At 39.6% G+C, this 12,647-nt stretch overlaps 1 protein-coding gene across 2 annotated transcripts in view; it reads left to right on the forward strand.

The window, feature by feature from the left end:
* Positions 1-5,813: 5,813 nt before the first annotated feature.
* Positions 5,814-12,647, forward strand: part of LIG3 (DNA ligase 3) — a 66,780-nt gene continuing 59,946 nt past the window's right edge. The window contains exons 1-5 of one of the 2 annotated variants that reach the window (XR_012688019.1): positions 5,814-5,961; positions 7,742-8,201; positions 8,863-9,006; positions 11,484-11,678; positions 11,892-12,043. Coding sequence is in view for 1 of the 2 variants with exons in the window: in XM_075195037.1 (XP_075051138.1) it covers positions 7,748-8,201; positions 8,863-9,006; positions 11,484-11,678; positions 11,892-12,043 (945 nt within the window). In the remaining variant the exon portion in view is untranslated. The remainder of the gene's footprint in view (positions 5,962-7,741; positions 8,202-8,862; positions 9,007-11,483; positions 11,679-11,891; positions 12,044-12,647) is intronic. The other variant, XM_075195037.1, reaches the window with a different exon arrangement.

Raw genomic sequence — 12,647 nt, forward strand, 5'->3', positions numbered from 1 at the left:
GACCACGACTTGCTAATATTTCATGTACAACAGTATCATACAAAGGGCAACAGTGGGCAGAGGGAAATAATCCAGAATTGTGATATCCATGCATTAATTTGTGCAACGTAAAACAGGCAAATGGCTTCTGATCAATTGACTGCAAATATCAATCTGTTACATGAGCAGCTAGTTTTACCAGTACAATAAGAACTCCAAAGAGCAGAATATCATATTGGGTTGAGATGCATAAAACACTCATCACATCTGGCAATATTTGCTAATTTAGTGATAGAAAGCACACAGGCAATGGAATACTGAGCAGAAGTAAAAGGTAATATGGTCAGATGAATCATTCGCCACTATGTTCTTGACAAATGGACAAGTGTTCACCAACCTAAAAAACTGTACTGCACTGTATGCTTTTGCCATCAGTGAAGGGTTCTTGTGGGACAGTAATGTTGTGGGCACATTTTACTGCCATGGGTATAGTCGTTCCCTTAGAAGGCAAAATTAATGCTCACTGCTTTTCAATGGTATCGAGTGATTATCTTCACCCCATATTGCAGCATTTTACTTGACAGCAGGGGTATCTTGAAGGATGCCCCCATCAACAGCGTACATGTGACCATCTAATGGTTTGATGAAGAGGACACTGTTGTTATCTATATGTCATGTCCTTCTCAGTTACCAGAATCCAATCAAGCATTTATGGGCATGGGATAGTCTAGAATGATGACAGACAGCGCTTCCACAACCATCAACCAGGTGTCAGTTGAGTGCTGTCATGAAACACACAGGAATGGTTGGATTCTTACAATTTGCCTAGTTTAGCTCCACCCACAACAGAGACGTGAAGTCTAATGCAGTGAAAGTTTTCGCCAGAGCCCCTGCAAGGAGGTTTGGTTACAGTAGAGCAATTTAAACATGCTTGCGATAGACATAAGGATATCCTTACAAAGATAAAAGGACCAAATAGGGTTTGAGGTTACCATAGATTAATGGAAAAAAATGGCCAGACCAGATGGGCCAAGAGGTTCTTATCTGCCGTCAAATTCTATGTTTCTATGTTTTTGCTGCTTTCACCATATTTTTCGCGTTTGTCCAGATGGGTACCAAACAAGACTAACAGAAGAAGAAGTTGTTAATGACAAGCAAAGGTCAGGAAACAAGGATAACTTGAAGAGTAACGAATACAGGATACCAGGATTAACTAAGAAGCATATCGTCTGAATACCTGGATCTGCTGAATAAAAACGGATACAGAAACCATGATTAATTTAGAAGCATAAAACAAAATTCTGATCCAAACTCTCTCAAATTACCGCCCCATCTCTCAGCTCCCATGCCCTTCCGAACTTCTTGAGAGAATTGCCTACACTCGCCTCACACGTTTCTTTTCTACAAACTATTGGATCCTCTTTAAACATGCTTTTACTCTCAACACTCCACAGAGACTGCGCTGACCAAGGTTGTCAATGATCTGATCACAGCTAAAACTAAAGCTGATTACTCTCTTCTAATTCTCCTGGATCTCTCTGCTGCATTTGATACTGTTGACCACTCTCTCCTCATACAGACGCTACAATCCCCAGGTCTTAAAGACACTGTCCTATACTTGTTCTCATCCTACCTATCTAATTGCTCTTTCAGTGTTAATTTCTCTGGAACAACCTCCACTCCGCTTCCTTTATCAGTTGGAGTACCACAAGGTCATTCCTAGGTCCTCTCCTATTCTCTATCTACACCACTTCTCTAGGAAAACTAATAAGCTCCTCTGGATTTCAGTATCATCTCAATGCAGATGATACACAAATTTATCAATCCTTTCCTGATCTCTCACCATCTGTGTTGTTTCACGTTACTGACTGTCTTTCTGCCATTTCATCTTGGATTTCCTCTCGTCAACTCAAACTCAATTATTCAAAAACAGAATAATATTCCCACCCAACAAAAGAAGTTTACTGCCTGATATTTCTATTTCTGTTGACAACATGACCATAAACAATGGCAACATGACCACTGCAAGCGTTCTGCCTAGGTGTAATTCTTGACTCTCAACTATTCTTTGTTCCCCACATCGACTCCATATTTACATCATGCTGCATACATCTAAAAAACATTTCCAGAATACGTACATATCTCACACAGGACACTGCAAAAACTTTAATTCAAGCAGCCATCATCTCCCGCTTCGACTATTGTAATTCCCTGCTTACTGGTCTTCTCAAAATCAGACTCAAGCCCCTACAATCTATTTTTCACGCAGCGGCTAGATTGATTTTCCTTGCAAATCGTTTTTCATCTGATGAGTCACTCTGTCAGTCTCTACATTGGTTGCCTGTTTTTCAATGAATTCAATATAAAATTCTTCTACTAACATACGAGGCCATCAACAAAATTGCACTAACATACACCTCCTCACTTGTCTCAGAATATCTCCCAACTCGACACCTCCGTTCTGCACAAGATCTGCGTCTCTCTTCCACTCTCATCACTTCCTCAATCTCTCGGTTACAGGACTTTTTCGGGTTGCACCCAATTTATGGAATTCACTCCCTCGCACCACAAGACTTTCCTCTAATCTTCAAACATTCAAGCGTTCTCTTAAAACCCACCTCTTCAGACAAGCTTATAATATTCCTCTACCACCCTCTTAATCACCCTAGGTTACACTATTACCACAGTCTACACAGCTAACACAAGACAACAACCCTCTGACCAACATAGTTGTGTGACTGAGCATACAGCCCACTAAATACTTTGCAACCTTTGTATTCTAGCTGGACAAATATTCAATATGATGTAGCACTTATTCTTGTGTATCAAACCATTGTGCCATAGATTGTACTATTGTGAGCAGGGCCTTTCTACCTCTACGTATCAATGTATTACATAGCATTGTTTTATTACTGTTTGTTCAAAATTTGAAAGTGCTACGGAATCTGCTAGCGCTATACAAATGATGATGATGATGAACCATATAGAGCTGGATACCACGATCTGCTGCATAAAAATGGATACAAAATACCAGGATACACAAAAAATGCACAGAATAATAGGAGCCAAACTATCCAGCAGTTAGCTGGCTAACTTGGCATGAAGATCTGACACCATATTAACAGAACAGTTGCCAAAAATAGTCTGGAGCCCAATGGAGGAGGTCACCCCTAAGCATCGGCCTATGGTAGGTTAGCCGGACAGTATCCCCCCTCTAAGCGTGGGTACAGAACACCTTACAAAAGATTTGTTGGGAAATTTTAAATTTTTATTGACGAGTAGGAGCATAATTATCAAAGTAGTCAACCTAATCTCGTTCTTCAGGACCAAAGCCCTTCTAATCCATCAAGTACTGAATCTTCCCTCGGGAGGGTCTGGAACTGAAGATCTGTTTAACTTTGAATTCGTCCCCGTGCTGGGTGCTGATTACAGATTGTGGAGAAGACATAGAAGATAAACGATTAATAAAGAGTGTTTTCCATAAAGAGATATGGAATGTATTGGAGATGCAAAAAAGTGGTACTAACTTCAAACAGAATGCCACTGGGACTGTGTGCTCCTAGTTGAAAGCCAGACTTTGTCTCCCTTTTTCAGCACTGGAATAGCACATCTTGTAGCATTTGGAAGATTTCTTGAGATTTTTAATTACAATGGACCAAAGAGTAGAGAAATCCTCACACAAAAAGTTGACTGCAGGAACTTCCGTAAGAGGTAATGAAAAAAATTTAGGAACTAATAGATGAAGTCCATACACAGTGAAAGAAAGAAGAGAAGAGTAGCTATGTGGAAATTCTGTCCATGGGAGTAGGTTCGTCCAATTATCTTGATTAGAAGAAGTGTAAGTGTCTAATGGAAGTCTCCAAGTGGTATATTAACTAAACTGCAGGTTTGAAAAAGTAGAGATGTTGCCTACAGCAACCAATCAGGTAGTATTTGTCATTTTGTAGAATGTACTAAATAAATGATAACTAGATTCTGATTGGTTGCTATAGGCAACCTCTCCAATTTTTCAAACCCACAGTTTAGTAAATATACCCCTAAATCTTAATTTAATCTCTCTGTTGCGCCATTTGATTGAGGATGATTTGTCGAGGAATGGCTGACACAGATATTAAAACATTTACAAAGTGATCTCCAAAGTTTAGAAATGGATTGAACCCCACGGTGCAAAACAATCTCTTGGGGGCATCCGTGTAAACTAAAAATTTCTTTGCAAATATTTTAGCAAGGGTTGGGGCAGAATGTAAACCAATTAGAGGAGTAAAATGGGCCATTTTAGAGAAACGATCTACAACAAACGAGATAGTGTTACATTTTTTACTTGGAGGTAGAGCAGTGATGAAATGCATGGCAATGTGAGTCTCACAGGAATAGGCAAAGGAAGAAGGGTGCTTGACGAGGGATCTTGTGTTGAGCACAGGTTACACAAGTAGAAACTAATTTTCTTATATGCAGAAGAAGGGTTGGCCACCAATAATTCCTTGAAATGAATTCCTGAGATTTTTGATAACCAGCATACGCAGAGAAGAAAGAGGAATTTGCCCATTGCAGGAGTTTCTTCCAAAATTTGTGAGGAAGAAAAGACTTGCTGGAAAGAGGAATCACAGGGAGATACACAGAGGCAGATTAGAGGAATTTGGGGTCCAGAATACGACAATTCTCGGACTCTTCAAGATACTGACCATCTTCAAACACTCGAGAGCGTCAAATTAAGAGAAAAACAGTGACCAGTGGGCTTGGTGAATGTTCAAAGATTGAGCAGATTGGAGATACAGCAAATTTTTATGATCAGTACGGGAGGTTTCTGCCCTCCCTGAGCTCGCCTTAGAACATGCGTAACGGTTTGATAGGTGTACCGCCCAAAGATGGTTACAGGAAAACAAGAACCTTCAAGAAGATAACTCCATTCAGCAAGGGTGAGTTTAATGGCCAGAAATTCCTTACCTCCAAGGAATTATTTAGAAAAGAAACCGCAAGAATGCAACTTCTCCATGGAAGATCTCTGAGAAAGAATGGCTCCTACCCCAACTAAAGAGACATCAACTTCCAAAATGAAAAGCATAGTAGTGTCTGGTTGTTTGAGGAGAGCTGAAAAGATTGCCACTTTGAGGGAGAGAAAAACTTTAGACAACGCTGTGGTCCAATATTTGTAGTGGCCATCTCTAGTATTAAATTGCTGTTTTCCACTTAACCCCCTTTCGGATATGAATCAAACTGTAGGCACCACAAAGAGTTCACATAAATGAGCACTGTATTCCTGAGTTTCAATCTGTAACCACAATGAATAAGAATTGTTTTCTTTTTTGTATGCAGACTTCTGAAGCATCCACATTACGAAAATTAATGGGAATTGATCACTATACTTCTACTCTACTTTTTTCCCCATACTGAACCTCCTAGGAACATATTAAACATTAATATATGTAGAACTTCACTCCAATGCAGCTGTTTATAAAGAAAAACAAAAAACTGCAAAGTTTGGAATATCTGACCCTGTTATTTTAAGCAGTGTGTGACACCTGCCGAATAGAAACAGGGATTGTCATCCAAGTAATTAACAGCACCAAGTGAAGGGAGCTTATTGTCACTTGTATTCCTGCCCCCACCTGGTGCTTTTAATAGATTTGATGTAAATCCCTACCTCCATTCCACCTATGTAAATATGCCAAGTCGCCAGTCACTCCCTGGCTGCGCTGTATCCAGGATGAAACGTGGCTTGGATTCCAACCATAACACAGCGTGTTGACGTCAGTCATTCAAGTTTATTTTTGTCCTCACAATGTTTTTCATCCTGCGCCTTTAATTGTGACGTCACCAGCTCCCTGCTGCTTTTCTTAAGCGCTGAAACTCAGGTCCTCCTCCGGATTTAAAGGGGAAGTGACAAGTATCCGAGGCCTCGTAGGCCTCCAACTATCCCCGGTCTTTCCTGAATGTCTCTGCTCACCAGCCGGTGAGGGATGTGTTGCACGGCAGTGATAAAAGGTAAGGTGGGAGAGAGCAGATAGTGTGTTGCCCTGTGTAGGTGGGCATGTGTACTGTGGCGAGCGTGTACCACATGGTCTCTTCTCGCTGTCCTATGATTACTTGGGCCACGTCTACTGACGGAAATAGCACTTTCCTGGCAGCTCTAATATGGAAATGGACAATTCTAAGACCGGGTTTACACAAGATTAGATCCTGCTGACTAGTGCCTGTTCCTAGATGCACCGTGTCGGTCTGTCCTTGGCACTGAGCAGTACGGGACTTGTTTGTAAATCTCAACTCTGATCTATTAATGTGGTTCCATGTCTTGGGTAATATGTAAAGATCCTCAATTGTAACTCTCAGCACCATGTCACTCACATACACTAGTCGTTATCATAAATGTCAGGATTTCTGTTAACTCTTCCTTTACTTTTCTCCAAAGCGATATTTTCAACATGTTGATTGTTTAATAAACGTTATTCTCAGACATAGGGGAAAACCCATATGCAAATCACTTTGGTAACCTACCTGAATGTAACAATTAATTATGTTTTATTACCAGCCTGTCATTAGTGCACTGAACTAAGCACCTCAATTGAAATAAATACATTGCAAACATCCTGGTCATTGTGCTATTTATCTCATACAACAACATGCTAAATTACATGAACCTGCATACATGTTGAAAATTTTAGTATAAATGTGAATGTCAACTAACTCCAGAAAACATTGGAAACTGCATGTGATCTAGGAGCCTATTTATCAAGGTCATTTAAGCAGAAAAAAACGTTTTCAAGGGATAACCGCATTATTAAATATAGAAGGTGTTTATAACTATAGGATCGCAGCAGATTTCTCATATATGCTATGCTGCAGTCCCGTCTCTGGATACTGCTATTTTGTGTGATTTACCAAGTTCCGAAAATCAAAGATTTTTGGAACTTGTCCGCAATTGCTGAAGATGTCATTGAATCCTATGGGAGAGCATTACCTGCTCTTCCATCCAGTCACTATCGCACGTATGTCTCTGCGCATGCGTGACTGACCTTAGGTCACACATGCGCAAAGCAACTTTGGCATAGTGTCTTGAGAAAAGAGAGACAATGGGAGTGAAATCATTGCCGGGGCAGCCTCCTTTCAGATGCACTGTCTTGGGATGATGTTTTATTAAATGGGGCCAAAAACTCACCTGTCATTGCAACTGACAAAACCACGTTAATTAATAAATATGGCCCCTAATGTCAAACACACAAACAATCAGATAAAGATGCAATGGACCCTTCATACTGTATTTTCACCAAAGTTTCTTTTGTAGCATGATTATATAGATTCATTTGCTGGGCAGCACGGTGGTTTAGTAGTTAGCACTTCTGCCTCACATCGCTGGGGTCATGAGTTCGATTTGTGACCATGGCCTTTTCTGTGTGGAGTTTGGAGTATCTCCCATGTGGGTTTCCTCTGGGTACTCCGGTTTCCTCCCACACTCCAAAAACATACTAGTAGGTTAATTGGCTGCTATCAAATTGACCCTAGTCTCTCTCTCTCTGTGTCTGTGTGTTAGGGAATTTAGACTAAGCTCCAATGGGGCAGGAACTGATGTGAATGAGTTCTCTGTACAGCGCTGCGGAATTAGTGGCGATATATAAATAAATCATGATTTGCTATACACTTTTTGGTTTTCTTTTTAGGCAGGGTGTATTCGTTCACATATCACAGTTGTGAGTGGCATATGTTGTCTGTTACTTCGTTTTCTTTATTTGTTTTAACTTGAAACTATTCTGCATTTTTTTCTCCCAAGGCTTTTATGAGAAGAATATATAAGCTTGTTCATCAGACAGCAAGGACATTCTTCCATTTGTCAACAAATATCTCCTCACAGCGTGTTTTTCCCTTACGCTGCCACGTCTCTGGCGTACCTAATTTTGTCACTTTTAATTCAAACTTTGCTGTTCGAACTGCTAGCTGCCACAACATGGCAGAGCAGCGTTATTGTGTGGAATATGCCAAGCGTGGAACTGCTGGTTGCAAGAAGTGTAAGGAAAAGATAGGAAAAGGAATGGTGCGGATTGGAAAAGTGGTTCCAAATCCTTTCAGTGAATCCGCCGGAGACATGAAAGAGTGGTATCATGTCAAGTGCATGTTTGAAAAACTGGAGCGTGCACGGGCAACCACCAAGAAAATTGATGATATAACAGAGCTTGAAGGCTGGCAAGAACTACAGGACCCTGAGAAAGATCTGATTAATCAGCATGTAAAAGGTAGTGTGTGGCCTCTTTGAAGGCTAATGCTTCCTGTTATATTTGTCTTCTATGATGAAAAATCTTTTATGAAAATGACTGTTCATTGTATTCAAACACAAGCACTATTTTCTTCCATCTGTTATGCAAATAAGGAAAGTTATAGTAATTTGAGAGCTGAGCCCAGAATTAAACTTACTTTTAACACCCTCCTTCTGGCTCAAAATGTAGAACTCTGGGAATCCAGTGTCTGCATCACCACTATTCCTGAGAACCAACCAGATGCTGTGGATGATTCATTTTCCTGTTGAAACAGACAGGGCCGCCTTAAATTTTAATTCTAGCACCTTTGCTGTTAAAATGACAAAGAAAACTATTGGCAGCTCTTGAAATTCGTATTGCAAGTGTCCAATATAAAGCTGTGTCGCAGTACTGCTAATTTGGAGGAGGAATCTGACAGTATAAAGTACAGTTTTAGTGTAATATCTGACTGGCATTCTTTAATAACCTTGATTCACTGCTTTCTTATATTGTGCAGAATTCTGCCTGTATTGCACATCTGTTTATTAATCCAGAATAAGCAAGGCCATAACTGAGGTTTGCAGTCAAGTAAAATAATGCACTATGCAATCCTAGATTGCCTTTGTCCAAAAAAAATTAATTAATTTGACTTTCTTCACAGAGCTTTCTGCTAAAGTAGGTGCTGCTCCAACTCCTCGGAAAAAGACTCCGTCAAAGGCGAACCAATCACCAGCAGCACAAGGTGCGACAACCTCGAAAACGCCCATCGCAAATCCTTCGCCTCTGAAATTTTCTGGTTTTTCAGGTGGGTGTTTGTCATCAGCATTCAGTAGTTTATAGTTAGTGTACAAGCTGTCGATCTACAAAAGCTTGCTCTACGTGGATTAATACAGAGAAACATCTATATCCCCTTAGCAGCTGTTTCCACTGCAGAACCAAAAGAAATATGTGGGGTTTCGTTTTTTTGTTTTTTTATCTTATTGTGTGACTCCAGTGTTTTGTAGTTAGATATTAGACTGCACAGTTCCTGTGTTTTTATTTATTTTTATTTTTTATGCCACTTGTTTTCTACAAACGTTTGCATTTCTTTTTCTATTCACAAGGCGCCATCCTAGTAAAACTATTTGACAGTAGCTCTGCTTCCTAGTTTGTACATTTCTGTTTATTATGCTGTACGAGTTATCAGATTTTGGGGGAATGTTGGTTTGTGTGTATTTTTCTTTTGCGTTATCGTAAAGATAAATATCGTGAGTATTTTATTAAAAATCTTCAACAGGAACAGCAATCGCGAAAAACTGCTGTTCCTGTGACGACCTGTATCCTATCTTTTCTATGGTCACTATCGCAAAGTGACCACCTTTGCTATAGTGACCGGAAGGGAGAGCTGGTAAATTTCGGTGAGGGATCTGAAGATCCCTCTACCGCAATGCTCTCCTCATAGGCTTCAATGGCTAGCGCCCATTTGAAACTTGTTAAATAGTGCAAAATAGCAGTCCCCATAGACATCTATGGGGACTGCTTTGGAATTCAATGAAAAAGTCAAAGCAACAAATATCTACAATCTCTGCTGCGATGCCCTATTATTAATACATGACAACTTAATTTAAGATGCAAATGTTCCCCTGAAAACTGATGTTTTCAAGGGATTTTGCTTTAATAAATAGGCCACTATGTACTCTATTGCCTGTGGATGAATCCTTTAACTTAATATTGTGTTACTCGCTGCCATTAATCCACTATTTAATACTTCATAAAGTTACCTGACATTATAAACATTTATAGAAAGGTGATGCAGAACTAAGAATTATCAACAGCAATGTGGTGATTGTATTTTGTACATAGAGTTGTTGATTGCTATTAACAGTTTAAGAAACACAGTAATTCAAACTGTATGATTTAAACGTATGCCTAATCTCCCAATGTGATATCTTTAACTATTTTACAAACAACAAAGTCCTTATCAGCATGATCATCCGTATACACTTATACTATTTACCTTCAGAACTGTGCTCTGCATCTGTTATAGCCATCTACTGAAAAGATTGTGACTCTGTAAACTCTATGGAGATCTGTCTGCACTGCTGGTCCTGAGTGCATACACACTAAGGAATTTGCCCGACATGATTCCATCACTTACAGGGATTTTTGGTCTGGTTATAAAATCGATTGAAACAATACGATGTGCTTTGGTACGATAAAATATGATCGTGGGAGTATACACACTAATGCCATATCTGACCTAACACTCATTTATTGTGTAATTGGCACAATAATTGGGTGAAAAACCTGTAGTGTGTACCTAACATAAGTGTGGGTAAAATTTTGCTCTGCTTGTTCTTACTGTGGTCTGTCTCCTCAGTCTTAGTGGCCTGTCATTATGTAAGTAAACAATAGAGGTTCAAGCCTTGTGACTAATTTACTAATACTGTTTTATGTTTTGCTTCTGTAGCCTGAGGAAAGTTACATGAATAAATGTCAAAAGATCTCCTTTAGTGAAGCTAGCTGCTTCTCAAATGTCATGTAGAAACAAAGATTTGTAATATTGATAATGTGATATATTCTCACTTTTTAGATTGTATGCTTACATACATGGCCCTTTCATGTCTGCACCATAATAATCATTTATTTATATAGCAGCACTAATACAGAGAACGCATTTGCATCACTCCCTGCCCCATTGGAGCTTGCAATCTAAAATCCCTAACATACACACACAAACAGACAGAAACACAGATTAGGGTTAATTTGATAGCAGCCAATTAACCTTCTAGTATGTTTTTGGATTGTGGATCGAAACCGGAGCACCCGGAGGAAACCCATGCAAACACGGGGAGAACATACAAACTCCACACAGATAAGGACATGGTCGGGAATTTAACTCATGACCCCAGTGCTGTGAGGCAGAAGTGCTAACCACTAAGCCACCGTGCTGCACCATCTTCAACCTTGTGTGTCCTTGTTCTGTTTCTATGTATGATTTTCATTTATTTATGGTTTGTGTGATTCTGATTCTGGCCGGTGGGTGCTGCTGAGTCTTGGCGCCTTTAAAAATATGTTTGTTATTTAACAGCATAAAACATACTTCAGCCCCATGTCTAATAGTGTCTTGAAAGTGGTGTCAGTTGAGAAATGGGGTGAATTAAGTTAAAACATAAACTGATACAATATTACATCTGTCAAACATATAGAATTTATGCAGTTATTAGCCATGGAACCAGGCAGAATTGCACAGACATTGAAGGAAAATAAATTTTGGTTTTAAATTCTAATCTCTTATGACAGCAAAAGCAGATCCATCATTACCTGCACCCAGTTCCAGCAGTGGCTCAAGTCTTTCCACAGCAAAGTGTGATCCCAAACACAAGGACTGTTTGCTGCGTGAGTTCCGCAAGCTGTGTGCCATGGTAGCAGAACAGCCAAGCTACAATGCCAAGACACAAATCATCCAGGATTTCCTGACAAAGGGGACCGGTGAAGGTACTGTTTGAAATGCTAATTATATAGTATGCACTGCAAATCTAGCTGGAGCATTATATTGAATGACATTCTCTAAATAAAATTTTGGATGTTTGAATATCTTGGTATTGACAATACTACATTATGATGAAACTGCATTTTGACTAAGTAGTATGAGTGCTGTGATATATAATAATAATTATGGAGTCAACTTCTTGGTCTCGCTTTCTACAGATGGTTTCCATGGAGATACGTACCTGACAGTAAAACTGCTGCTGCCAGGTGTTATCAAGAATGTATACAACCTTAATGACAAACAGATTGTCAAACTCTTCAGTCGTGTGTTTAACTGCAACCTCGAGGAAATGGTTCGGGACCTTGAGCAGGTAAGACTAAAAGAGTGTACAAAAGGAAACAAAGTTCGACTAATGATTGTCTTCATTTAAGCTTATTCATGATGGCAAAGTGTAAATCTTTTGATCATGCAAACAACAAAATGTGCGGGCGCTAATCAACCTTGGACAATAAAATCAAGCTGCAGCTGTTCTGTGCAGGTTCTGGGTCCTGCTAAAGCATATACATGTTCCAACCTGTAAATAACTCCGATGTCATCCTGCTGGAATCCGCCCACGGGCACTTGGTTCCATATGATGATTACATCGGAGTTATTTACAGGTTGGAACATTTTTCTTAAACCTAACATTGAGCAAGTGCTCTTCTACATATACCTGTTATACAAATCTATATGGACATGCACTTATAATTGTGCGGACTATCATAATTGTGAGATAGCTATGAACTAGCCTTTTACCATTAAGTGTTTATCTTTTCTCACATACCTTGTACTTGCAACTACAATTGGTTATGCACAACCCATTGAGCGGACGGTTACCATAGCCAGCTTGATTAACTGGCATTCTACCATTATACCATACTGTGCTGGATCATATTTTCATTGGATTCGATATTTTCCACTATATATTGGCACTT

The sequence above is a fragment of the Mixophyes fleayi genome, chromosome 2 (assembly GCF_038048845.1).
Source record: "Mixophyes fleayi isolate aMixFle1 chromosome 2, aMixFle1.hap1, whole genome shotgun sequence".
Taxonomy (NCBI): Eukaryota; Metazoa; Chordata; class Amphibia; order Anura; family Limnodynastidae; genus Mixophyes; species Mixophyes fleayi.